The sequence below is a fragment of the Lissotriton helveticus genome, chromosome 8 (genome assembly GCF_964261635.1).
Source record: "Lissotriton helveticus chromosome 8, aLisHel1.1, whole genome shotgun sequence".
NCBI lineage: Eukaryota > Metazoa > Chordata > Amphibia > Caudata > Salamandridae > Lissotriton > Lissotriton helveticus.
In genome coordinates this window covers 1,138,115,535-1,138,141,615 of record NC_136069.1, presented here as the reverse complement: position 1 = coordinate 1,138,141,615, position 26,081 = coordinate 1,138,115,535, and the positions used below count along the sequence as shown (strand labels likewise).

Sequence of the window (26,081 nt, the reverse complement as noted above, 5' to 3'; positions counted from 1 at the left end):
AAGCATCCTGGGACCGGTTTCTGGCTGAGATATGTATCACCCTAGGTAATTACCAGATGTTTTAAATATCACTCAACTTCTAACTCCAACCTTTGTCCAAACAGTGGTTTATGCAGGGGTCGGAAAACAACGACCCACTCATAAGCAGGGCTGAAGTGGTGTAAAACAGCACAAAGTGCTATTTATACTGTGGGAATGGCACAATTCTACCATATTGGAAAGTAAATACCTTTGCAATAGTTTGCACTGTTTTGCATCACTATGTGTGACTTTGCCTTAGTGCAACCCCTCAGTAAATCTTGCCTTGCGGCTGCATTTAATGAAAACATATTGAGCTGTGCTCATTCTTTCCCCAGGACAGAAAATGGACTATGCCACTGTATAATGCACAGACTACAAACGCAAAATACTTTGCACAACTATCATAAATGCGTAGAAAGAACACATTGTCCACATTGCTTCGAAAAACACAAAGACCTACCCACATGCAAGGTATAAATCATTGCTTAGAATTCCCTGCCCTGGTTTTCAAATAAAATAAAACCCTAAAGACAATGTAAAATAAACTTGAATATCCACATGCAAATAACCCAAGGAATCCTGCACATATTGATGTTTCTTTGCTACCGTATCTGCTTCTTCATGCAACAGCACAGTTTGCTGTCTCCAAAGGCCCCATAGCTAACAGTGTACCTATTAATTACTTAAGCAAACACCTCTGCTATGACCAGGTATAGTAGGAACACGTTCACATAGCTGGAGAGGCATCCCTCTCCAGTATCAGACGCTCAGCTTGATTCTTTAGAAAGTCAAAGGTATCGTACGTTTTTCATGTTCAATGATTTTTATTGTTAGTTGATCAATGATTCCATACTGCTCAATCCTAATTTAACCTGTCACACAGGAGACGTAACATGAATTCAAAAAGTTTCTAATTCTGCAGATGTGCCATTCCAGACCTCTTGCTGTAGTACGACATATACATCAAACAACCTCAGTGGTATTTCCCAATGCATTTCGGGCTTTTCATCGCCCTTCGTCACAGGTTCAGAAGAAGTTTAAAAACAACAACGTTACACTGTGCAATCGGACCATGATACTGGCAAACTGTCAACAATGTATAAACAGTTTTTAACCTTGCTTTTAAAACAGACCCTGAAGGGCATATTATCAAGGGGGTTTATCTCCGCTTTTTTGGCTTTAAAAGCCAAGAAAGCAGAGATAAAATGATCTCCCTATTACCTAGCTGTCGCTAACACCAGTTAGCGACAGCTAGTAGGAGATAGCGACCATCTTGGGCCCCACTTTGCATGTCAGTGATATTTATCACTAATGACATGCAAAGTGGGCGTGCCAAGATGTTAGCGACTGGAAACAGTCGCTTACATCGCTATCTCCTATTACCAACTTTTGGAGATATTCGCGCTAAGCGCGAATATCTCCAAAAGCTAACACCTGCCCTGAGCAGTTCTTAGCCATGTTATCCAATGGGAGGTGGATAACATGGCTAAGAGCATTAGCTCGGTAATGCATGAATATCGCTGACTTTTCAGCGATATTCATGCATTGCGGCGGTTTTTTATTGCATTTGCGATAAACCTTGGTAATACCAAGGTTTATCTGCGATAAAAATCGCCGCAGCGCAGCGGTAACTTTTTGTCTCTAACCAAGCAATAGCGATAATTATCGCTATTGCTTGGTAATATGCCCCTATATTCCATGTTTTCTCTCTAAATTACGTGACTTCACGCAAACAGCAGTACCCTAAAGAAACCTCTCCCAAGTGATACGAACCTCACATGTTCTTCTTTCCCTATTTGCATATAGAGCCCCCAATTAGCCGTTTCCCTTCTTCTCGAATGTTAACGCAACCCTTTACCCACAAACAATATTAGCGTGCTCACCTGCATGCAATCTCCTTCCCACCAAACTAACTTTTCACCTAGATTCTACACATTGCATGTATGCTGCACTGTACAGCATGCACGCAATGTAGGGAGTGTTTAAGAATTTGCCTAGGCATAGTACTAGAAGGATATGCTTTCAGTTGCAAATCTTATGATAGACTGCATACACACACCTTTCCACCATGTTGCAAAGGTTGTGCATCATGCTAGGAAGATTGTGTGCCAGTGCAGGGGTAGGAAGTAGCAGTAGACCATTTTTTATAAATATGGCTCTGTGCTGCTTTCTCCTCTTGCACAACCATGAAGTACAACAGCTTTGGTTGCTGTGCTGTTCAATGAAAAAATAATAAAACTGTTCTCAGTGTTTTGTACAGGTAAGGGTACCAAGGGTCAAGTTTTGTTTCAGCACCATAATCACCAAGCTTCTTTTTAACATGGAGGCAGTGGGAATGGAAGTTAAACTTAGGGGTCTATTAGGATGGTGGACGGATGGCAGCCACCGAGCCGGCAGTGGCAACCGCCAGTTCGGCGGCGTACATTCGCCCGCGATCGCAACCCGGAAAACCGCTGGTCCAATTAGCATGTCAGTGATGACTGCAACAGTGAGATTTTCCGCCTGCTAATTTTCCACCGGTACCAGTCCACACGCCTGCCTAGTGGGTGGAACTGGACCGCTACAATGGTGCCGGTGCCGGGTCAGGCTCCACCGGCTTGATTATGATGCCGGCGGTAGCCAGCCTTTCCGCGGCGGTGAGACGGCCATGGAAAGGCATGCAGAGAATTTTTCAGGGGGTCCATGGTGTGCCACCAATGTGTTGGGGGTGTGATGTTTGCACTGGGGCGGTACCATAAATGTCTCTGTACCATGTCCCCTACATGTCCCTGTACCAGGTGGCAGGCACTGCGCAGTGCCTGCCACACAGGGCAGTGACATGTATGACATGCTCCTTTACACATCGCGGCGGTGCTGCAGGCAGCAGCAACCGCTGCAATGTTAATGCCTGCGATAGTACCTCCGCGGTCAGATTTCGACCGAAGAGCATGCTAATTGGACAGGCGGTTATGCCGCGGTCCTTGCAGGCCGTCTTTTTCTACTACCCTGGTGGTCGGGCTGATCTTCCAACCGCCATCCTAATAGACCCCTTAGTGATCCTGAGGTTGTATCTATGTTGGAGTTCCAGGCTCACAAAAAGCAGTGCAGTTTTACCACAACCAATTCATGGACCTCATTACATGGCACACAGGTAGGGAAAATGTTAATGAAATAACGCCTGACATTTCAATATAAAGATGCAGCTCATATAGTTATGTTTATTATACCATAACAATCTAATTCTAAGACCATGAGTGTCAGGTACAATGTTTTATGGTAGGACATTGATGCTGAAGGCATCCATATGCAGAGTGGTCTTTGTCATTAAAATCCTTAGACCTAAGGTTTCAGAAAGCAAAGTTCTGTCCCTCTCTCAAAGAAGGAGGATGGGATCATGAAGGTGCTGCTTGGCCTGGATAGAAAATTGCAAAAAACACAGTTGATGGACAGAATGTAGAACAATGTCATACATTGGCCGCCATAAGTGTGGCAGGGTATGCTCAGACGTGAGTCTCTTGCTCACTTTGCCACTGGATTCAAGCAAGCCAGGCTGAAGACGGCTGGAATGCCAGAAACCGGTCCTCGGAAGCTTGTTTCCGGTCCAGGGAAGACATGGCTTGGCAGTTCGGGCTGGACTGTTCCCATGAGGCACAGGGTCAGACTGATTTGCATATAGCCATGTCTGAACTGGGGTGGCAGAGTGGGCTAAAGAACGGCGATGGATTAAACCCTGATCTTTTGACTGGGTGTGAGTGTTTGATTGATTCAGATGCTCCATCCATCCCCACCCCCTTTTGTACCGCTTTTGGCCTGGATAGAGACACTTCACTGCTCAGAGTTCAGCTGCACACCTGCTAACCACTACACAGTACCATTCAATGAACAGTGAGCTGAAACCATATCATCTTAGTCATGTTCCTAAAATGGGGGTAGAAGTTGCTCATAATTGTCCAGTGACCTTGGGAGTGATCATAAGAGCATATTTAGAGGCATAGCGGGGGCAACCATCAAAGAAAAATGCTTAGAGACGTACAAACTGCTTTTATACTGTTTGACACTAGAGTACACCAATGCAGTAAAAGTGGGGAACATTTCTGTGGTTTTCTAGTTTCTGCTGAAACACAGATACTCTCTTTGATGGTGTTTTATCGGTTGCAATTGGTTTTAACTGAAAACCGGACACCTTACTCATACTTTACGCCTGCATGATCCTCTGTCTTTGTGGAAATTAATGTGCTGATGGACTTATAAATGAACATTGAAATGTATTCTATAGTGATTGATTTTTTTGGTGAAATATGTGAACCTCTTTATTACCTAATTTAAATGAAGATTAATCTTTTTTTATTTTTAGGATTTTTGCAAGGCAACTTGATGGATTTAAATATGATCACAAGGCAAAATTGGAGAAAGTTACTGAAAATGACCTACAAAATACATTTATTTGCTTTGCTCGTAATTCAGTGGGGAATTTGTCTGCTGTGGTCAAACTTGTGAAAAAGAGCATAGGTACATCTTAAAAAAAATTGTGTTTTCAATGAGTACAATAAATATATAGCTTCCCCAATAAGAATGTATTTTTTAATATTGTGCATGTGAAGAATGGTTGTTCAAGAGCAATTCGTCTGAATCAGGAAAAATGTGTTTTAAACCAATTAAAAAGAGCACGACTAGGTCTGACTATGACGAAACGATTAATGCAATTAGTAGATAGCCCTTGATGCAGGGAAGTAAGTAAAGATTTAAGAATGCCATCACTATGGCTTATTCAAGTGTGTTTGTTTCCAAATCTGAAATGTCTCAAATACAATGGGCAGTCTATATTTATCAACAAAGCTGACCAACATTAAATATTCTTTGTTGTTTTCTTCCAACAGACAGAGTGGTCCTTACCTACATATTGTGTATTACAATTGCTCTCTTACTGGCAGCATTCATAGCATCTGGATTAATCTATGTATATTGGATTGAAATAATACTGTTATTTCGAAATTACATCTCAACGGACGAAACAATTGGAGGTAAAAAACACAGCATTCTTCATTTACCTGTTTTTTCACTGTGTCTAGTATGTCCTTAAACATAAAATAACACAAAAAATACACAAAATGCACAAAAAACAAAACACATAACACCAACCATATCACATACCACAACAGCTACCACAACTCAATACCTACCATGTCACATTATATCACATCACATCCCAAAAACATTATTAATGTATGTTTAAAGTGGTGTACTTTCTCAAGAACATGCAGAATCAAAGTTGTTGCAGAATAAAAAAAAAACGAATTGTGTGCAATGTCAATTTCAGACAAATAATGATAATGCACGAAAACCAGTCACCAAATGTGTTGTACTTGGTGGGTGGAAATTGAAATCTTATCTTTGCCTCAAAGTTTAACACTTTTTACTGTTTAACACAAGTTAAAGTATGAGAGTAAAGATAGCTGCCTGCAGTGCCTACCTGTCAGGGAAGTCATTGCTTGGTGCTACATCCAGAGTGGAAGAAATATTTTAGTGGGGTAGGGTAGGAAATGTCTGGATTTAAAAATACACAGAGAGGCAACTGGGAGTAGGGATTAGGTAGTGGCTCTGCCTTTAAGATTAGCAAAGGAAAGGTTAGTATATATTTTGAAGAATAAATGGTTCTCTATGCAGCAGTGTTATGAAACTAAGGGGCTCATTATGATGGCGGAAGGACCGCCACCGGCAGGCTGGCGGTGGTGGTCCTGAGCATTTCAACCACTGCCAGATTGGGATGGCGGTGGTATCGCGGTGGACGCAAAGTCCATCCACCGCTTTTCCGCCCGTGGCAATTGCACTGATTGCCTGGTGGACGGAAAAGGGCCATTAATATGCTGGCGGTGCCTAGCAGGCACCATCCGCCATATAAGGATGTGGCCTGGGGGATGCCTTTTCATGGCGGCAGCAGGCTTGCAGGGATTGGGTTTGGGGGCCCGTTGCAGGCCCCCTCAGTGTGGGGGGAGGGTGTAGGTGCACTGGGGGTACCCATGGTACCCTCCTACATTCCCATGCACAAGGTGACAGGCACCGCGTGGTGCCTGCCATGTTGTGCATGGAAATGCACATCGTGGCATTTTAGCATTGCGAACGGTGCTGCAGCCAGCAGCACCATCCGCAATGTCAAAAGGCCAGGATGGCGGGGGCATCTTAATTGGACTGGTGGGACCGCTGCACATCTGGAGGGCAGTCCCAGCACTGTTATGATGGCAGGCGGACTAAAGTCTGCCTGCCATCATAATGAGCCCCTAAATTCTGTTGCATGGGAAGCTGAGAGGACATATGTAGCTTGGGCATGGAAGGAGGATTCTCTGATAATTATACAAACCTTGATGTAGATGATAAATCAGTTTGTTTGGTCCCAGATTCTGGTAACATTATTGCTTGTTTTTATGGTATGATGAAGCCCCCCCATTCTGTGTGCAACCCTTGATCAGATCGTGTTTCCCAATACATTGGAGAGGAGTAGCTCCCATATATATGTTTCACTAATGTATCAAGGGCTGAAACCTGCCTCGTTAAGTGGCTTTTCCAGATTGGCTGTGTATTCTATTATATGTTAATTATTGATCATGTTATCTGTTCTGGAGAGAATCTTTAAAAAAATAATATTAAGAGGCACCAAAATCCTGAGGCGAAGGGACATAAGTTCCTATTCTATAACAGAGCAGGGATTCCACAGTCTATGATGGCATTTTCTGCTCAATTCAAAGGCACAAAATAGCCTAGAGCGTCTTGTCTTCCTGTCATATTATGTTTTATCCAACTGTCCTGCGACAGGTGATTGAAACCTTGTTGGTGCCTGGGAGAGTTCTTGTGAAACACATGTGCATGCTATCAGGTGTATTCGATTTGGTTAAAAAAACAGGGGCTCACTGGAAATATTTTCTATTGATCGCAAGAGGGTACTTGATTGTGTGAGGTGGTGGTACCTATGGGCAGTGTTGAGAAAGTTTATATTAACATAATGAGAACTCCTGAAGTGTGAATTCTTTATTCAGTAAGACATACCCAATACCTGTTTGTTAACTTCCAACTCGCAGAACCCTTCCACACAAAAGGGCTATGCTGCACATTTTCCACCTAATCTAGTTCTGTTCTTTCTCGATTAGGACCTCTTGCTCAGAATATTGGAAAGTAAATGGATATTCATGCATTTGCTGCTCAAGGTGTGAAGATAACATGTGCCTTGTATGTCTATAAACATGAGAAGGCAGACGTCTTACTTTGTAACATGAATGTTAACAATTCCATTGACAAGGAAGTTCAACGCCACATATGTCAATAATCACCTCAGGTTTGCTGTTCTCCAAAATAGTTGAGGGTACATTTTGGGCCCCTATATTCTGGATCCTCAAAATGTATATGTTTTTTCAAAGAACCAACCTGCATGCCAAGTAAGACACCTGGACGCTATGCCTGGCTCCTCTGTACCCTCATTGCCCCACCTTCCACATTCCATGATCACCTGAAATGCCCCATTCTAACCCACAACCCACCACCCTCATCATTACTCAACAAGACTAATGTTAGTTTACCTTCCATATTGCAAGAGACAGTCCGTCTATTATGTCTCTGACCCTGCACCTCGTCCACCAGGACTTCAAGCTCCTCGCTTTTGAATGGACTGGCATGGATCTTCTCGGTCCTTGCCATCGCGGTGGACATGAAACAACTGTGGTGAAATGATTGGGTGCTGAGGGGTCTCAGGCAGCAGTCCCTGGAGGCAGCAGCAGCAGGTCAGGGGTCTGTCAGCAGTCCCTGGAGGCAGCAGCAGATGAGGGGTCTCAGGCAGCAGTTCTGGATGTACGATGTTACAACGTGATCAAAATTATCGCGGTACATCACAACGCATCTTTTCCAACGCAAATCGTTGCCACGACTTGCACTGTCGTGTGCTGGACTTAGGAATAGTAAGATTTACTATTTCAACTCCAGCCTACGTACAGTAGGGAAGGTGTTGGAATAGTAAGTCTACTATTCCTTAGTCTAGAGCGCCCTCCATCGCAAGTCGTGGTAATGACTTGCGTTGTAAAAGACGCGTCGTAATGGCACCGCGGTGTTTTGACTGCGGTGTAAAGGTTGTAGACCCTCTGGCAGCAGTCCCTGGAGGCAGCAGCAGATGAGGGGTCTCAGGCAGAAGTCCCTGGAGGCAGAAACAACAGGTCAGGGGTCTCAGGCAGCAGTCCCTGGAGGCAGCAGCAGATGAGGGGTCAAAGGCAGCAGTCCCTGGAGGCAGCAGCAGATGAGGGGTCTAAGGCATCAGTCCCTGGAGGCAGCAGCAGCGGGTCAGAGGTCTCTGGCAGCAGTCCCTGGAGGCAGCAGCAAATGAGGGGTCTCAGGCAGCAGTCCCTGGAGGCAGCAGCATCAGGTCAGGGGTCTTTGGCAGCAGTCTCTGGGAGCAGTGGAAATGTGAGGCTCCCTACCACACATATATAGCCCCCCTGGCTCATTTCAAAGATGCCAAGCTGCAGCAATTGGTGGTCCAGGTCTGCTTCTTTCAAAAGCATCCAATGACCGCCTCCGCGGTGGCGGAGCATGCCTACCACGATTTTCAAATTGCATCATGCCACTCCAATCATCATTCCAATTGGCTCTAGAGGATGCTCCAGGGCGCTGATACATCTCAGGGGCCCAGTGCGTGCTACAGTGAAGGTGCACCTTTCAAAAGCATCCAATGACCACCTCCGCTGTGGCGGAGCAGGCCTACTGCGATTTTCAAAATTGCATCATGCCCCCCCAATCATTGTTCCCATTGGCTCTATTGCATGCTCCATGGTGGTGACACACCGCAGGGGCCAGGCGGTAGCTACCGCGATATGGGTGCCATACAATCACATGAGGCACTGCCATTTGGCTGGCGGAGCATGCCATCCTATGTCAAAAGGGGGGGACTGTAGGGCTGTTTAAAGAGGTCCAGCAAACGTGCCCAATCAGATCATTAATATCAAAAGTGGATGCTGTTCCTCTAGTGGTGGAGACTAAGCAGTAGATGTGTACCATCCACCAACGGAAGATGGTGGTGGTAGAGGGGTACTAGGAGGGGGCAGGAATCACAGGGGATCCCGCTATTGCGCAACTAGGGTCCTCACACACCCAGCAAGCTTGGTGTCCTGCTTCATCATTTGGAACTGCTCCTCGTTGGGTCGGCGCTGCAATACCCAACGGGCACCCACAAAGGGGCTCTTTATCGGAGATCTTTCGTTCCTTTGCCATTTGAGGAAGTGTGGATGTGTGGCTTGTGAATGTGAAGATACAGTGAACCGCTGCAGTCCCACGCTGGACATGTACTTTAGATAACTCATGAGCATTGGCCCAGGGCCAACCAGTTTGATAACACTGCGCTCTGACTGCAGGGCGCTGATAAGTTTGTCACTTGGACCGCGCTCCCCACTCCCACTAGCCTACCTCACGCACTTGGTGGGGCTGACCAGATATTGTGCGATGTGGCCACTTGGTCTGCCATGCACTTTCATGAGGGAAGTGGCAACACACACGAGCAGTGCCTGGCTACTACCATCATTTGTGGATGGGCACCCGCACAGTGGAGATGTTTTTCCTTGTGGCGATTGTCTGCCTGTATAGAGGAGTCGATTGTTTTTACAATACTGTGGTCCACTTTTGCCCCATTAATCCACACCCTGTGCACCCTGTATGATTGATTCCACAGGACACCACCCCCTGAGGTGTCTGATTGACTCGCCGCACCGGCAGAGGAGACACATCCACAACAGGGAGGTGAGTTCCACCCTGATACCTTACACGCTTTCCACCATCATACAGGTGCATGACCATGATTTTAGAAAACGCCTTGCCATTTGGCTGGCGAGCATGTCAATCGCCATTTGGGCATGTCTCCATGCCTATCACTACCTCTCCTTTGTAAATGGGGGTGCTGGTGACACACCGCTGGGGCCAGGTGGTAGCTACCGCGATTTGAGTGCCATACAATGGCAATGGCTATCTGGCACACATCAACAGTGCACACTGGCCACATGGTCAATGACACATCATTGTGATGTCATGGATTGTGGGTGGGTATGTCTAGTCATATGGTGTGCTGGGTGTGTTACCTGCTGCCCTCTGCCTCAGCGACATTGCGATGTCTATTTGTGTTTGTCATACCATGGTGATTCTTCATATCCCAACCGTCTCTGGTTGCTGAGCTCACTGCGGAATCCCAGGACCCCGGCTGAACTCCACTACAATGAGGCCCATGGGAGGACACGTCATGTGGTGGAGCGTACTTTTGGTCTGCTGAAGTTACATTTCCGCTGCCTGGACAAGACCGGAGGTGCACTGGCATACTCGCCCAGGAAGGTGTGTAAGATCGTAGTGGTATGCTGCATGCTCCACAACCTAGCCCTTCGCAAGGAGATTCCCCTGCTCCTGGATAATGATGAGGACCCAAGGCCCCCGCCTGCACACCAACCTGAGTCCAGTGATAATGACAGTGGAGAGGAGGAAGGTGGTGACATGCATCAACAGCTCATCACCCGCTACTTCACTTGAAGGTGGGTGGCAATGTACAACATAACCATTGTCTGATGATATTGCTGTTGTCATGAAGGGGTATGTGAGAATTGTAACAACAGCCAGTTGTAGACTCAGCAGTGGGTGGCAATGTTTCTGGGACATGTCATTTTGGAACGTATACAGGACGTGTATGTTGACACTTGTTGCCCATTGTGACGTCTGCATGTTGGCTTATGTAGATGGTAGGTGTTGTGTGATGTCTGTGATGCCACACCCACACCAGTGAGTGTTGTACTGTTGTGTTTCCCTAGTTGCCTTAAAAATATCCTTGCCTACAACCAGTACATACTCCTGATACATTATAGACAGGTGGAAGACTCTACATCCTGCAATAAAGATGGAGCTGACACAACAACATGTGTGTAAGGTTTTTTATTTTCAATGTTGACATGTGATGGGGTGTACATTCCCATTGAGGTGGTGGAGGAGCAGTGAGTTGACAGTAATGCTAAATGAGATAATCGAGTGGTGACCAGATTGATGTGGTCACCCAGTCCAACAGACAGATGTCATTCACAAGGCAGTGTGGGGAAGGACAGTTCAAATGGTCAATGCATTGGTGAAGAGGGTTTCCATCAGGGCTGGCTCCGTGACTGGCGCTTTGCAGGTGATTTGCTTCCAGATACTTCCAGGTTCTTCTTAGGACAGCCCCTTGGTCCCTTCGCAGGGGTGGGCCCTGCTGCATGGCCAGTGGCGTCTGAGGACTCACCCCGCTCAGTGGCTGCAGGGGAGGATGGTGAACTGTCATCCTGCTGCCCACCAGAGGGAGGTAGAAGTGTTGGTTGTGGTGCAGGCCTGTCCCTCAGTAACGCCACTTGCTGGGCCATGAGGTCCACTATTTGTCCCATGCGGGTGTCGATGGACCTCATCAGCAGGATGAGCTCACATAACAGTTTGTTGGACTGGCCTGTTTGTCCCTGTGCCTGTTCATATGTGCCAAGGACTCTGGTGATGTGTTCCAGGGATTGGGTCCCAGCCTCCTGGTGTCTGTGGGTGACCCTGACCCTCCCAACTACCCTGCTGCCACGGACCTGTTGCCTCACCACTGTGGGCCCCCACATCCTCTCCCTGCTGTTCTCAGTCGGTGGTGTGGGGTGGTCATCCTCTGGGACAGAGAGAGTGTTGCAGGCAACTTGCTGGTGGTGGTGGTGGTGGTGGTGGACGCACAGGCCGTAACAGCAGGGGTCTGCAATGCAGTTGTTGTTGCAACAGATGTGGTGGGTGGGAGGATGGGGTCCTGGGACCTGTTGCTCCCTGGCACACCAGATGGGCCGGCGTCGAGCTCATCGTCCAGAGAATGCTGGGAGGTAACATCCGAGAGTCCATGAACGGGGCAGGGGGGGGGAACTGACTCTGCAGGTTGCTGGTGTTGTCCTCTGCAGTGAGTTCTTGGTCACCTGTGGATTAGATGTGAAATGGTCATTGAAGTGCACCCTGTAAGCTTTGTGTTAGCTGTGTGTCACCTACTGTTTGTACACTACACATTTGTCTGATCATCACATTGTTTGCTATGTGCACTACTGTGCCTCCTGACATGATGAAGTTGTACATGCATTACTAGTCCATGGTGTGAGATGTCAATGCATACCATGCGACCCGTGCATAATTTATGATTGACGGGATCTTTTGACATCCAGGGATGGGCACAACATATTTTTCATTGAGGACTGTTTGTAGATGTTTCAGACCTGGCTGACGTCACATCTGGCCATGGCCTGGCTTACATCCTACTCAGTGGTGCAATGAGACAGAATGATGTGTCTACCTAACTGTTAGTTTGTTTGTTGTACTGCAATGGCTTACATCAGTTACTGGGTGGGGAGGTGGAGGGCTCCATCTTGCTGATGCTGTGGGCCAAGGGGCATGGTGGGGAGTGGTAGTACAGGCCTCCTACCCACAAACAGCCCTCCCAGGGAAGATGGTTACATACATGGTAGGTGGAGGTGAACAATGCAATGGCGTCCAGGTGCTTTTGGGTGAGGCAGTGCTCCATCCTACTCAGGTGTGAGACAGGGGGCATGGTGGGAGTAGTAGTACCGGCCACCCACACACAAACAGCCCTCTCAGGGTAGATGGCTATTTGCTGTGTGTAATGTAACAGGCTGACACATGTTTCTGGGTGGGGTGGGGTGGGGTGGGGTGAGGGCTCCACCTTGCTGATGCTGTAGGACAGGGGGCATTGCGGGAGTAGTGGTGCAGGCCTCCCAACCCAAACAGCCCTCCCATCAACAAAACAGCCCTCCCAAGGAAGATGGCTACCTACCTGTTAGGTGGAGGTGAACAATGCAATGGCTTCCAAGTGCTTCTGGGTGGGGTTGGCGAGGGCTCCATCTTGCGAATGCTGTGGGACAGGGACATGGTAGGAGTTGTGATGCAGGCCTCCCACACCCAAACAGCCCTCCCAGGGAAGATGGCTACCTACCTGTTAGTTTGTTTTGTGTACTGCAATGGCTTCCAAGTGCTTCTGGGTGGGGGAGTGCTCCATCCTGCTCAGGTGTGAGACAGGGGGCATGGTGGGAGTAGTGGTGCAGGCCTCCCACCCCCAAACAGCCCTCCCAGGGAAGATGGCTACCTACCTGTTAGTTTGTTTGGTATACTGCAAAGGCTTCCAAGTGCTTCTGGGTGGGGGAGTTCTCCATCCTGCTCAGGTGTGAGACAGATGGCATGGTGGGAATAGTAGTACAGGCCACCTACACACAAACAGCCCTTTCAGGGAAGATGGCTACATATCTGTGAGTGTGCTGTGGGTAATGTACATGACACATGCTTCTGGTGGGGTGGGGGAGGGCTCCATCTTGCTGATGCTGTGGGACAAGGAGCATGGTGGGAGTTGTAGTGCTGGCTGCCTGTACACATACCCCCCATGGTAATGTTGATGGCTACGTTTGGGGTGAATGAGAGTGGGTGAATGTTGGATCTGTGAGACATGTTTTGTGAGTGTGTGGTGCAGATGAATGGTATTTGTCCTAGGTGGTGTAGCTTTGTAGTTGTGCAGGACAGTACATATCAGTGTGGTGGTAGTCATTTGTTTGTACTTACCAGCCTCCACTCCCCCGGCTACACCTGTGAGACTCTCTAGATGCAGTATGGCAAGCACCTTCTCCTCCCATGGTATGAATGTTTTTGGTGGAATGGGAGGGCCACCGCCAGTCCTCTCAGCCAGCTCCCGGTTCTTGCTTCTCCTCTCTTTGACAACCCTCTTCAGATCATGCCACCACTTCATGATCTCCTTTTTGGAACGCGGGGTGGTCCTACTGCATTCACCTTTTGGACTATCATTGCCCACATTTGTGTCCTTGTGACTAGTGGTGTTTGTTGGACCAGGCTACCAAACAGTTGTGGTTCCACTCTGACTATCTCATTTACCATGACTGTCAACTCACTCTCTGTGAATTTGGGCATTTTCTGTGTTGACATGGTGTGTGGTGTGTAAAGTGTTTGTGAGTGCAGGGGTGTGAATGGTGTGTGTGGTAGAGCTGTCCATCATATTCGAAATAATTCTCTTGGAGAGCTAACCGGCAACACTCGAGAATAAAATGACGTGGGGTTTTGTGTGTCCACTCTTGCATATAGAGAAGGTCTTCCAGCTCTTCCTACAACGACATGGTACCTCCATGGGCAGCGCCTTTGCGCCGTCAGTAGCTGGACTTTATGTAAGTCAGTTTGAACAACAATTTGTCCTCAATGACACCAACCCGTACGTTTCCAGTGTACTACACTGGAAACGCTACATTGATGACATTCTGCTAATCTGGGACACCAGATTAGATCTTTCTTTGTTCATGGAATGGCTCAATGGAGGAGACAGGTGGCTAAAATGTACTCATACTTCGAGTAATGACCATATCGATTTCCTGGATCTGACGATCTATGTTGCAAATGGCACTTTAGAGACAAAAACTTTTACAAAACCTACAGCCAAAAACAGCTTACTCTCGTATCAGAGCTTCCACCCACGACCCCTACGAGATAATCTGCCTTACAGTCAGTTTCTAAGGCACAAACGGAACTGCAGTAAGGCGAGTGACTATAAAAAACAGGAAAAGGAGCTCAGCGAGAAGTTACAATCTAGACACTACACTACAGCTGTAATTTCAAAATGTAAAAAACGTGCCAGACACCAGCCCCGTGAATGTCTCCTACAAAATGTTATCAAAGAACCCATCAAGGATCTAGTAACATGTGTGACCACCTACTGCCCCGCAACGTATGAGGTTCAGAAGTTAATCAGGAAGAATTGGCAAATTGTGACGTCAGGCAAACTCAATTGGCCAAAACCAAGATTTGCCAATAGAAGGACAAAAAACATCAAGGATGTCCTAGTACACACCAGGCCAAAAAAGAGACTCTCGAAATCCATAATAAGAGACATAACGATGGCTCCTGTCACAGGTCATTACCCCTGCGGCACATGTGGGGTCTGCAAGTTCACGAAGACCACTAAGACTCTACAGCTTACGGACACTCTGTTATGGACTCAAAAGCAACATACGAATTGCAATTCTTCCCATGTAATTTACCTGATAACCTGCCCCTGCCTGCGACAATATGTAGGGATGACTTGCCGGAAGGTGAAACTCCGCATAGGAGAACACAGGAGCAATGTGAGACTTAAAAAGAACACCACCAAACTTTGCACTCACTTTGTGGAAACAGGCCATACATGCGACGACCTAAAATGGACTGTCCTTGAAATGTTAGAAAACAAGGACCACAATGCTGAACAGACCGCCTTAGAACGAATATTGTAGGGATGAACGATCACATCCCTTGGAACCAGTTCTACTGAATCCGACCGTGTTCCTCACCTCCACAGTGACACTTTCTCTCTCTCCCTACTTCTTGAAAAGACAGAAGCGCTGTAAATCTTGAACTACGCTCCCATGGTGTTATTTAGTCGACCTTCTGTTTAGGCTAAGGACACTTTACATGGCTCTACATTTTGAGTAGATTACCCCCCCTTTCTGTAGGTTTACACTTTTGCTGAACACAGAACTCAATTCTTGGTAAATAACCCCCGAGGTGGGTATTGAGGCATCCATCTTGGATGTAACATGCTGTTCAATTTACAGTCCCTCTTTTGTGTCCGTAATTTTAAAAAAAGAACGAACAGTATTTCACACTCCCTCTTTGCTACACATCTGATAAAACCCCCTTTTAGAAAAATATAATTTGCCAAACACGGGTTTTCATGTCTATTAAATCACCCTCGAGTTTTTGTTACTGAGACAGCCATCTTAGGTGTTAGCTCACGGCTCAATTTTTAGTCCTTTTTTTGTGTCCGAGCATCTCTGTATAAAAACAGACTCATAACAGCAACGCCGATAGCCAGGGGCAGAGTCAGCACAGGGGATCCTATGATGTTCCACGTGGGTAAGAATGGCAGCGTACTCTATCACCTTTAATCCGGTAAGTGACTAAGCAGCGCGATTAACACGCGATACTCACTTGTAACCCTGACAGCAAAAGACCACTAAGCGACTCGCTGTTCCCTGTTGAAGCTATCACCAAGCTAAATACAGGTAATTTTACTAGAATTTCTGGAGTTTCTATGGGGTAATATTTAGAGCTTACACTTCCGTGGGTTAGAATTTTGTGAATGCGCTTTACCATTGTGGGAAGAAGTGTCTCCTCACTACTCTGTTGTCACTCAAGAGAGAGCACATCATGAGTTTAAAACTTGGACAGTGCGTCTCACCATTCTGGGAAGCACCGCCCCCTCATGACTTTGTTGTCACTCAGGAGAGAGAATATCACGATTTGTATGAACTAGATTTCTGTATAAATTTAAGCTGTGTGAGACATTATCATAGACTGTATAAACACACTCAGACTTTATTTCTTTTTCCGATTCCTTTTCCTCTGTGTTGTAGTTTTACAACCACCTATATGGTAGCGACTCCGAAACGGAGCCTTTACGTGCCCCCCATGTCATTGATACATGTGTGCCTGCCTAACCTTGTGCCTTTAGCCAAATGTACAATATATATTGTTGGTTTTTGTTTCCACAGCATTGGAATTCCGAGTATAAGTCATTGACACTTATCAAAAATACTACACAAATTGTGGAATTTTTTTATTTATGTGTATCCTCGTATTTGTCCCTGTCCTGACGAAAGCTCCATAGACCCGGCTGGGCTAAGAGAGCTGAAACATGTAGACATTTTTCCCAAAGACATGCGGTAATCCTGTTACTTGATTACCTTCATATCGATATAATTTTATCTATAGTGTCTAGAACCTATCTCTTAATAAATTCACACATTTTTGTACTAGCCACTATTTTTATCCTTTTCCTTACCTCCTTGTTCACTATTTCTGGACACTTCTACCTGTACCGGAGGTAGCCTCGGGTGAGGCTTGGCACCCAGCACGTTAATCGATTACCCTATGAATACGCCACGACCCCTGATGAGGCGGATAAAAAGATATACCGCACCATAGAAAATCAGGTTGTTTATGAGGGTTTTCGAAATACAAACCAAAGGTTTTGTAGAAACTAGTGTCCATTCTATTTTTGATTATTGCCTTTTGAGATCCAGTCAAGGACAGATCTAAGATGGGATGTGACAGTCAGCGCGCTAGTAGTTGGTGCCGGCGCGCACCGGAAGATCACAGCCCCTGCGCTCATGCTGGCCGGCTTGAGCGCTAGGATAAATAAAGATGGACAGGCAGTCCATGCCGAACACACACACTGCGTCTGAGTGTATTTATTTACGCGCGCAGCAAGGCCCATTAAGCACGATCATCACAACCACCACAGCTCAAGAAGAAAAGTACGTGTAGCTATTTTAAACAGCAATAATGCCGGTGAAGAGTAACTTTGAGAACCAGTAAGTGTAGATTTCTGTTCCACACTACTGAATAAACTGCACCAAAAGCACTTGAATAGAAGTTCTGTTGTGATGTTATGTCTCTTTAGTTTCATTTATGTAAAGAATTATAGACAGTCTCACCACAAAAGTATTTTTATAAACAGCTGCCACTGGAGTACTGCTGTACACATACAGTATGTACTGTTGGGGATGGTGGTGTGGCTGCCCCCACAAAGCAGGTCATTGCCAGTGTTAAAAAGACATAACACTACTTGCCCTTTTTCGATCATTCTCTGTACCATCTACTCTTCATATAAATACCCCACTTTGGTATAATAAATCTCTTAAATTACGCAATCGTGCGCTCTTTTGGAAGGAATGGATTGACAAAGGAATTCTCACTTACCAACATCTTATTTCTGACAATTCCTTATTACCCTTTCCAGCACTTCATGATTCCTTCGGTATCTCTAACAAATACTGCACATACTTTCATGAACTTCTGCCCAAACTATCCACTTTTATCCTACACAATACTCCTTCATCCTCTTCACCTCCCCTCCTTGCCTCTCCACCTAACTTTCAGGTTCCCCTTAAGGCCTCTGCTATTTATAAATTACTTTCTCCCTCACTTACTGACAGGCCTAAAACTAATCTTGAACCTATCTGGGAATCGGACCTCAATCAAACCTTCCCCTCACTTACCTGGGACTCTATTTGGTCCAAACTTCATTCCACCTCTCGTTCCGCTAGTACCACACAAACCCTTTATTTTTTTTATAATAGATTATTTTACACTCCCTGTGATTTGTTTACATTTAAATTGTTAGACACTAAGAAGTGTTGGTCCTGTTCATGCACTCCTGGTGACTTTGTTCACATGTTTTTCTTTGTCCTAAGGTCCAACTTATGTGGTCCCACATTTGGTCTACTCTTAATAAGATTTTATCTACTAATGTTCCCTTTGTTATTTCTTCTGTATTCCTGGGTGGTTTGGCCCCAGTTTGGGATGTCCCACTCCATACTCGTAAATGTATTGATCTTTGCATTGCTATCGCTTTTCAAATTATAACAACTAATTGGAAAGACACTACAAACGTGGTTTATAATGATTGGTGGAATTTGCTCTGCCATCATCATAGACTAGATCGTGCATGTGCTTCTTCTATTCCATTGTTGATGAAACGTGATTTACTTTGGTCCCCTTTAACAGACTTTTTATCTAAAAGTGCCTCTTGATCACATGTTATTGTTATATTTAGTATTACGGTTATTATTATTACTGTGAACTTCTCTGTATTTCATACCTCTTTATTTCTCTTACCATACATTTTTCTATTGCTGTTCCCCTTCCATCCCCCTTTTTTTCCCTTTCTTCCCTCTTTCTTTCTCTCTTCCTTCCCCACAAAATGAAAAGTTATAAAAGCATTTTCTCTTTGTATAGCGCTTTCCCCTTTTGGGGCCTTTCTTGTTTATTGGCACATTATTCTCCACAATTATTTTAATTCCTATTGCTCTTTATTTGTGCTATTGTACTGATGTTTTACATTGTTTTCTTCAACTCAATAAAGCTTTTCAAACTTAAAAAAAAAAAAGACATAACACTGAGTAGATGAACAGATGTATTTTTTGTGTATTACACCACTATCAGGTTCCAGTCAGCTGGAGTCACCTATGTAACCTTCGTCCACCAACTGCAAGAACATTCCAATTAGAAGGATAGGGAAATGAGGGGAAAGGGCAGGGAAACAAACCAATGTAGATTACAACCAGACCTAAGCACAAACTTCCCCAAATAGGCAAAAAAGGGATTAGTATTCTAGGGGGAAAAGGGCCTAGCAGCGAAAGAGTTTAAAGTACTTTGCTATCTCCTGGCTGAATCACACTTGACAACCAGGCCTCCACCAATAACTTGTAAAACACTTGGCTGAGTTAAGGTACACCACCAGGCTTTTCTAGACCTTTACTCTGGCTCACACTAACTGGACCTTTCACCAGCAGCACCATGCTGAAGCTCCAAGGGCAGGAAGCAATGTGCAGAGCAAAACACTACCTGTCTCAATATACACTCTACCAAGGCCTCAGTAGGGCGGGGCAGTCATTTTATTACACTTGGCATTTTTCCTGGTTGGTTGGAAGCCTTGGAGGTCTGTTTTGAAAGCTTAGGGCTGCTGCTGATACCGCTGTCACATTCCCTGCACCTGGAAGATAATTGTAGCAGGTTGAGGGATGCTTCCACAGCGAGAGAGAGAAAGAGAGGGTGTGACAGGGAAGGTAGAGAGAAAGCGATCAGAGACATGAAAGATAGAGGGGAGAGAATGAATGGAAATAGACAGCTAGACGAGGAGACCAGCAGAGCAGGGCTGGTTTGAGCATTTTTGCTAGGGTTTCTTTTGGTCCCCATCCTGCCTAGGACCTCAGTCAGAAAATAAAATAGCAAAATGCAGCATACACCACAAATTCTTTGTTAGCTGGTCCAGATGGGATAGACCGACTTGTTCTACCAGCAGCTGTTTTCTAGGGCTGCCAGATGGCACAGGTGAGGTATCTCCCGTATCTCCTTTCTCTTTCCAACCTTGTTACATCTTGAGTCATTTAGCTTCATTTAGGCTGTAAACACTTCTTCTTACACGCGTCAGCTTACAGTTCCCAGTAAACCAGTGTTAAAGTAAGTCCAAGCAAAGAAGTACATTTAAGTTTGTTTATTGAAGTAAATTACATGTGATAGCACCCAACAAGAACCATGTACCAGTTCAGTCCTAGCTCGTCTTACTAAATGGTGGAATCCACTGCTCTCAAAGACACCTCATTACATCATGGATACCATAGACACAGACAGCTAACACAAGACATAGCATTCCGGTCAGGTCAAAACACTAATTTTATTCCCAGTGTTGCGCATTGAAGTAAAAATATCTCACAAAATTCAGAGAACACCCATCCCTACTATATTGATATAAGGGAGCTTTAAGGCTAGTTTCTTGTAAAGGGATGTAAAGAATACCTTACATCTTTCTTAGTGTTTCTGTTTTTATCTCTCAGTTATGTCTCTAAGGATTTATCACTATGAGGAAAGAGGAAATATGGGATAAACAGTACAGTCAGCGGTCAGGGCGACTGACGCCGGACAACAGGGTTCGATCCCCGACACTGGCTGCAGGGGTCTACCCTGCACCATGTGACTCTGGGCAATAGCTCACTTAAATTTCCCAACTGCCTCCAGTGCCGAGATGCTTACGGGTATCTGTGTGCTTTACAAATACTGGATTTACATTTACATTTTACAAACTAAAACTTATACAATGAAAGATCACAAGGGTGTGTACATTTTAACTATGCATGCCTATTTGTAGAACATCTGGATATTCTCAGCTACATGTAGTAGGCAAAGTTTCCCAATGTTCCTTCAACTTTACCTCACCTGCCTCACAGAAAGGACTCCAGTAACTTAAGAGCCATGTCATTCAGCCTGGCCTGCCACAGTCTTTGCACCAGCAGAAATGGTAATATGGTGTCAAAGGCTGTGGACAGGTCCAGCAACATAAAGATAGCTGCACCTCTCTGATCTATTTGCCTGCAAATGGAATCTGCAATTGCTATAAGTGCCCATTCGGTGCTGTGATTCCTCCTCTTTTGAGAAGAGTCCAGGAGTTCTTGATTTGAGAGATACTGAACTAATTCCTGGTTAATATCCTTCTCCAGGGCATCAAGGAAATCGGGTGCAAGATTTTGAAATCGCTAAAGTTTCCATCAGACTTTTTCTTCAGGTGAATGACCCCTGCTGCCTTCCAGCCCTGCGGGTATACCCCTGACTTCAGTACCTGCAAGGAGATCTTCTCCAGGGCTTCCACCAAACGGTCCAGGACCAACTGCAAGACCCTGGATGGGCCAGGGTCGTCTGGTGAGACCGACGGGATACCACCTAACAAAGTCTTGATTTTTGACGCAGGCAGCGGGGGAACCCAGCTAAACATCTGGAGTTAGACAGTTCTGGAATCGCACCTTCCTAGCCATAAGTCATCTGCATCCCAGGCATACCGAAGCTATCAGTAAGAGTCGGGAAGTCTGCAAAGATCTTCATGACCTTATATTTGAAGAACTCCATCTTATTGAAGAAAATTTGTGAGTTTTCAGCTCCCTGATAAATAGGAGGTGACAGCAGGGTGTGTGCACATTGTTTTAAAAAGTTATTTCAGACTGTTAATAGCTGACCTAATCCTCTGGGCTAAAAACATTGATTCTGCCTCTATGATTGCATCTTTATATTTAAGCATTCACTCCCTATGTTGGATTTTAACTTCCTGCTCCGGGGCCAGTCTCCATCTCCATTCCTGCCTCCTACACAGTCTTTGAAGTTCCTTGATTTCCTCTGAGAACCACGAGGGAAAAGGTTTCTTTCTGTCCTTTGGGAAGGTCCTCCCTCATAGGACAACCTCCTCTTCTGCTGACCTGATCCATTTATTGAAATTCTCTGCCAGTAAGCCCTGGCCCATGAGATCCTTCTCTTTACATTTTCCCAGGGCAACTGCAAACTCATCTGCAACAATTTGACCCTAGTTTCTGCTGCTTTTGGTGGTACTCTGCATGCTTTCCACCACCCGCGCCATGTGCACCTTAAACAATATCAAACTGTGGTCTGACCAGCTTAACGGCAAGCATTCACATATCTTAAGACTCTTTTGATTCAAAAACATCACATCTAATGTGTGTACACCTTTGTGAATTGGGATATTAACCTGTTCTTAGAAATGGGAGTCTCTAGTTGGCAAGGGCTGGCACCTTTGTCGAAATAGGGACCTTTCTTCCTAGACAGGATAAGGGAGTTACACTCCAAAAATAACCCCTACTCACCCCCTTGGTAGCTTGGCACGAGCAGTCAGGCTTATCTTAGAGGCAGTGTGTAAAGCACTTGCACATAACCAACAGTAACATAGTGTAACCACTAAAAAATGACACCACACCAGTTTAGAAAAATATTCAATATTTTAATATACTTAAGACAAGACCAAAAATGATAAAAAGCCACAATACTGTACTTAGAAGTCTTCAGTTATCAAAATAACCTTGAAAAACTGTTCCTTGAAGTCAATAGCTCTGTCTGGGGCTATCCGGCATTGTGAACAACAACATCCAACCAGTTCTGGCTGACTGTGGTGTTACGGGCCAGCTACGGTATCGAGGAGACGCACAAAACAGTACCTTTGAAAATGTACGGCTTCTGAAGGTGTCTGATCTGGAAGTCGGTGCAGGAGTCGTCGGGCCCTTGAAGTCACACACATTGCAGATCAAGCTCCTCGTGGTTGAGGTCGAGAACACCATTTTCGGCAGCGGTGCGGTGTGCGGTGCTAGTCGTGGTGCTGGCAGGTCACGGTGCAAGCACAATTTCATAGAATGTGCCAGTATTTGACTTAACAATACAAATTAAATTTAATTTACAGTTTTGTGTTTTAACATTCTAGTCATTGCTGAAATGCTGTCGTGGGCTGACGAACTGGAGTTGATGGCGTCGGTTGGCCAAGGCTGCAGTGTGGGCTAAGGACGGTGTGTCGTGTAACTTTACGTGCGGTGCCCTCGAACCACAGTGCAAGCAGTGGCATCGTCATCGGGGATACCAAGGCGACGATGTTCAGCGAGGTGGTGCCGAGTGTAGTGCCTACAGGTCACGGTGCAAGCAACGGCTCGGTGGTGGCGTCACCAGGCGTCGTCTGTGAGACCATGGTTGCGGTGCGGTGTTGTGGCGGTGCCCTCTGCGGTGCCTTCAGGACATGGAGTTGGCAGCGGCGTCGTAGATGGCATCGGCTTGCTTTTGGTTCTGTTGCAGCACAAAACACACAGCGCCCAATGCTGAGGGCAGAAGAACTTGAAGTCTTTGCTGTTCCTGATACTTCTTCAACAGGGGGCAGGCTCTACCTCAAGCCCTTGGAGAAACTCACAAAAATAGATTGCAGAAAGTTCATGTCCAGTCCTTTCACTGCCCAAGACAGAAGCAGTCACTGCAGGCCAACAGAGCAAGACACACAGCAAAGTGATAGTTCCTCCTCAATGCTTCTCTAGCTCCTATTCTTGGCCATATTCGGTTCAAAAGAGTTCTTAAGTTCTGGGGTCTGGGCCCCAATATTCATACCACCAAATCCTTTGTTCTCTGAAGGCAGAGAGTGTCTGTACCCAGCCAAAACCAGTTCTGTCTTCACTGGTCCAGCTTCCTGGCAGGGGGTGGGGACGTCATTGTGCAAGGCAGGCCAGGCCCATTCAGGTGCAAGGAAATCTCCTCCCACTACTCTATTTGCAATCCAGATCTGCCCAGCCCTGCCCCATAAGATTTCTGGAGCTGCTGTCCCTCTCCAGCCCCTGTCATCCAAAAGCCAAAAATGCAATACACAAACCTAGCAGAGGCACACTGGATGGTTAGGCAGGAAAATACCTACTTTCTAAAAGTGGTATTTTCTAACACAGAATGTAAAAATCACCCTCACTAAAATATATATTTTCCTACCTTGTTCCCAGTGCCAGTTATGTTTATAAGATGTTGTAAACAAACTCCCCATTCTGTCCTATGGGAACAGGTGGCCTTGCAATGGTGAAAAATGAAATGCACTGTAATACACCATCAGGACATGTCACCACAGCAGTACATGTCCTACCTCTAATATACACAGCACCCTGCCCACATTGGTACCTTGGGCCTACCTTAGGGGTGACTGACATGTAGAAAACGGGAAGGTTGGAGCCTGACAAGTGGGTGCACTTGACGGTTTGACATAGTAGTTACAAACTGCACACAGACCCTGCGGTGGCATGTCTGACTTACCTTTTGAATGATACTTATGTGGGTGGCACAACCAGTGCTACAAACCCACTAGTAGCATTTGATTTACCAACCCTGGCACTCTCAGTGCACTTTACTAGCGCCTCACCAGTAAAGAAAATATGCCAATCATGGAAACACCAATCCATAACATAATTTACAACAGGAGCACTTGCACTTTAATACTGAACAGCAGTGAGAAAGTGTGCAGAGACAATAAACTAGCAAAAACGGTCAAAAACGGGAGGTCAGAAAGCAAAAAGACTGGGGAAACACGCCCAAAAATGTCAAGTCTTACACCTGTTGACTAAAGCCAAAATTATTATGATATAATGGGGTAACCCACAATTGTCCATCGACCTGGGTAGCGGTCAATATAGAAAACAATGCTCCCAGACTTTTTTAAGGTACAGTTTAGTTATGACAGCATTCACTGTTCAAAAGCGTATCTGATTAGCATATGGTCATTAATGCACAACTAATTTCTTCAATGTGCAAGTATGTACATCCTCAAATGACACAACAGCACCCAATATTGCTTCAATAGTGACTGTTATATTTCTCAATTATTATTATGACAGATCAACATATTAAACATTTCAGCGGAAAGGTTGCTCCAAAGGGAGTGTGAAAAGGAAAACACGCTCATGAAGTAGGACAGATATGAAAGAGGGGAATCAAGTCAGGATAGATTCAACAAACAAACAATAAGTTTACTCCTTAATATCCTTAGCAAACTGGCTATGGTTCATAGTGGCACCAGTTCACAAACAGGCCTGCCCCTCATAGATTGTTTCAAAATATTGTTTTTTTCAATTTTTTGAAGGTGACTCAAAGAGTACAGCATGGATCCCCCAGGCTGCACATAAACTTCTGCAATCAGATCCTTTGGACAAATGATTCATCTGTGACGAATTTAACACTGCAGCCACAACTCTTCAGATTTAGACATAGCCATGCCGCAAACACTGTGCGGACCATCGCACAAGGGGCTGTATCCTTACTTAACCAACCATAAGTTGTCTCCCTTTCCCTTGTGCTGAGAAAGACCCTCCAGCAGAGGATGTAATTTACCTCCTATGTGCCAGGGTCGAAACATCAACACTCTCCCTTACTGGGCCTTCACCTGATACCACCCCACCAGCCCTGCCCATTTCACAGATGATAACTCTGTGCACCTTCGGAAAATTGTAAAAACAACATTTTGGTGATCTGTTATAATAATAATTGAGAAATAATAAACAGTCACTATTAGAGCAATATTGGGTGCCGTTGTGTCATTTGAGGATGTACATACTTTCACAATGAAGAAATTGACTGTGCATTAAGGACCAAATGCTAATCATTTACACTTTTGAACAGTGAAGGTTGTCATAACTAAACTGTACCTTAAATAAGTCTTGGGGCATTGTTTTCAAGCCAAAACTAAGCTTGACATCCAAGAAATCCCTGGTGTTCCGGTCACTCTCATTCTCCAAGTGCAAGTTAAAATCTCACTGAATCATGAGGTTACAGCAAGAGATAAAGGACTCTGGTGCTTGGTGCCAGTTTGACATGAATTGCTTTTTGGGACCAGGCGAACGGTAGGTCAACAGCCCGCCAAGATCACTGCCTGTTTCGTTTTAATTTTAAAATGTCCCACCTCGCAGCCATCAATAGTGATGTTAATGGGCTTTATCGTGCAGCTCAGCTGCTCCCTACATATAAAGGCAAGGACTCCCACCCTCCATTTCCTCCTATTCAGTCTCACCACCACATATCCTGGCGATGTGGCAGCTGCAAAGTCTTGGCTAGAGTCCTCCTTGGCCCAAGTCTCTGTGACGAACAGCCAGCCTATCTTTGCTGAACCAATCATCTCACTAATATGTAAGCTGTATTTTATAAGGTAGCTGGAGGTC

General features: G+C 45.5%; 1 protein-coding gene across 1 annotated transcript in view; it reads left to right on the top strand.

Moving 5' to 3' along the window:
- LOC144773864 (interleukin-18 receptor accessory protein-like) overlaps positions 1 to 26,081 on the top strand; it is a 525,065-nt gene that overhangs the window by 483,139 nt on the left and 15,845 nt on the right. Inside the window, exons 7-8 of the mRNA XM_078658949.1 lie at positions 4,355 to 4,509; positions 4,878 to 5,021. Of these exons, the coding sequence (XP_078515075.1) occupies positions 4,355 to 4,509; positions 4,878 to 5,021 (299 nt within the window). The remainder of the gene's footprint in view (positions 1 to 4,354; positions 4,510 to 4,877; positions 5,022 to 26,081) is intronic.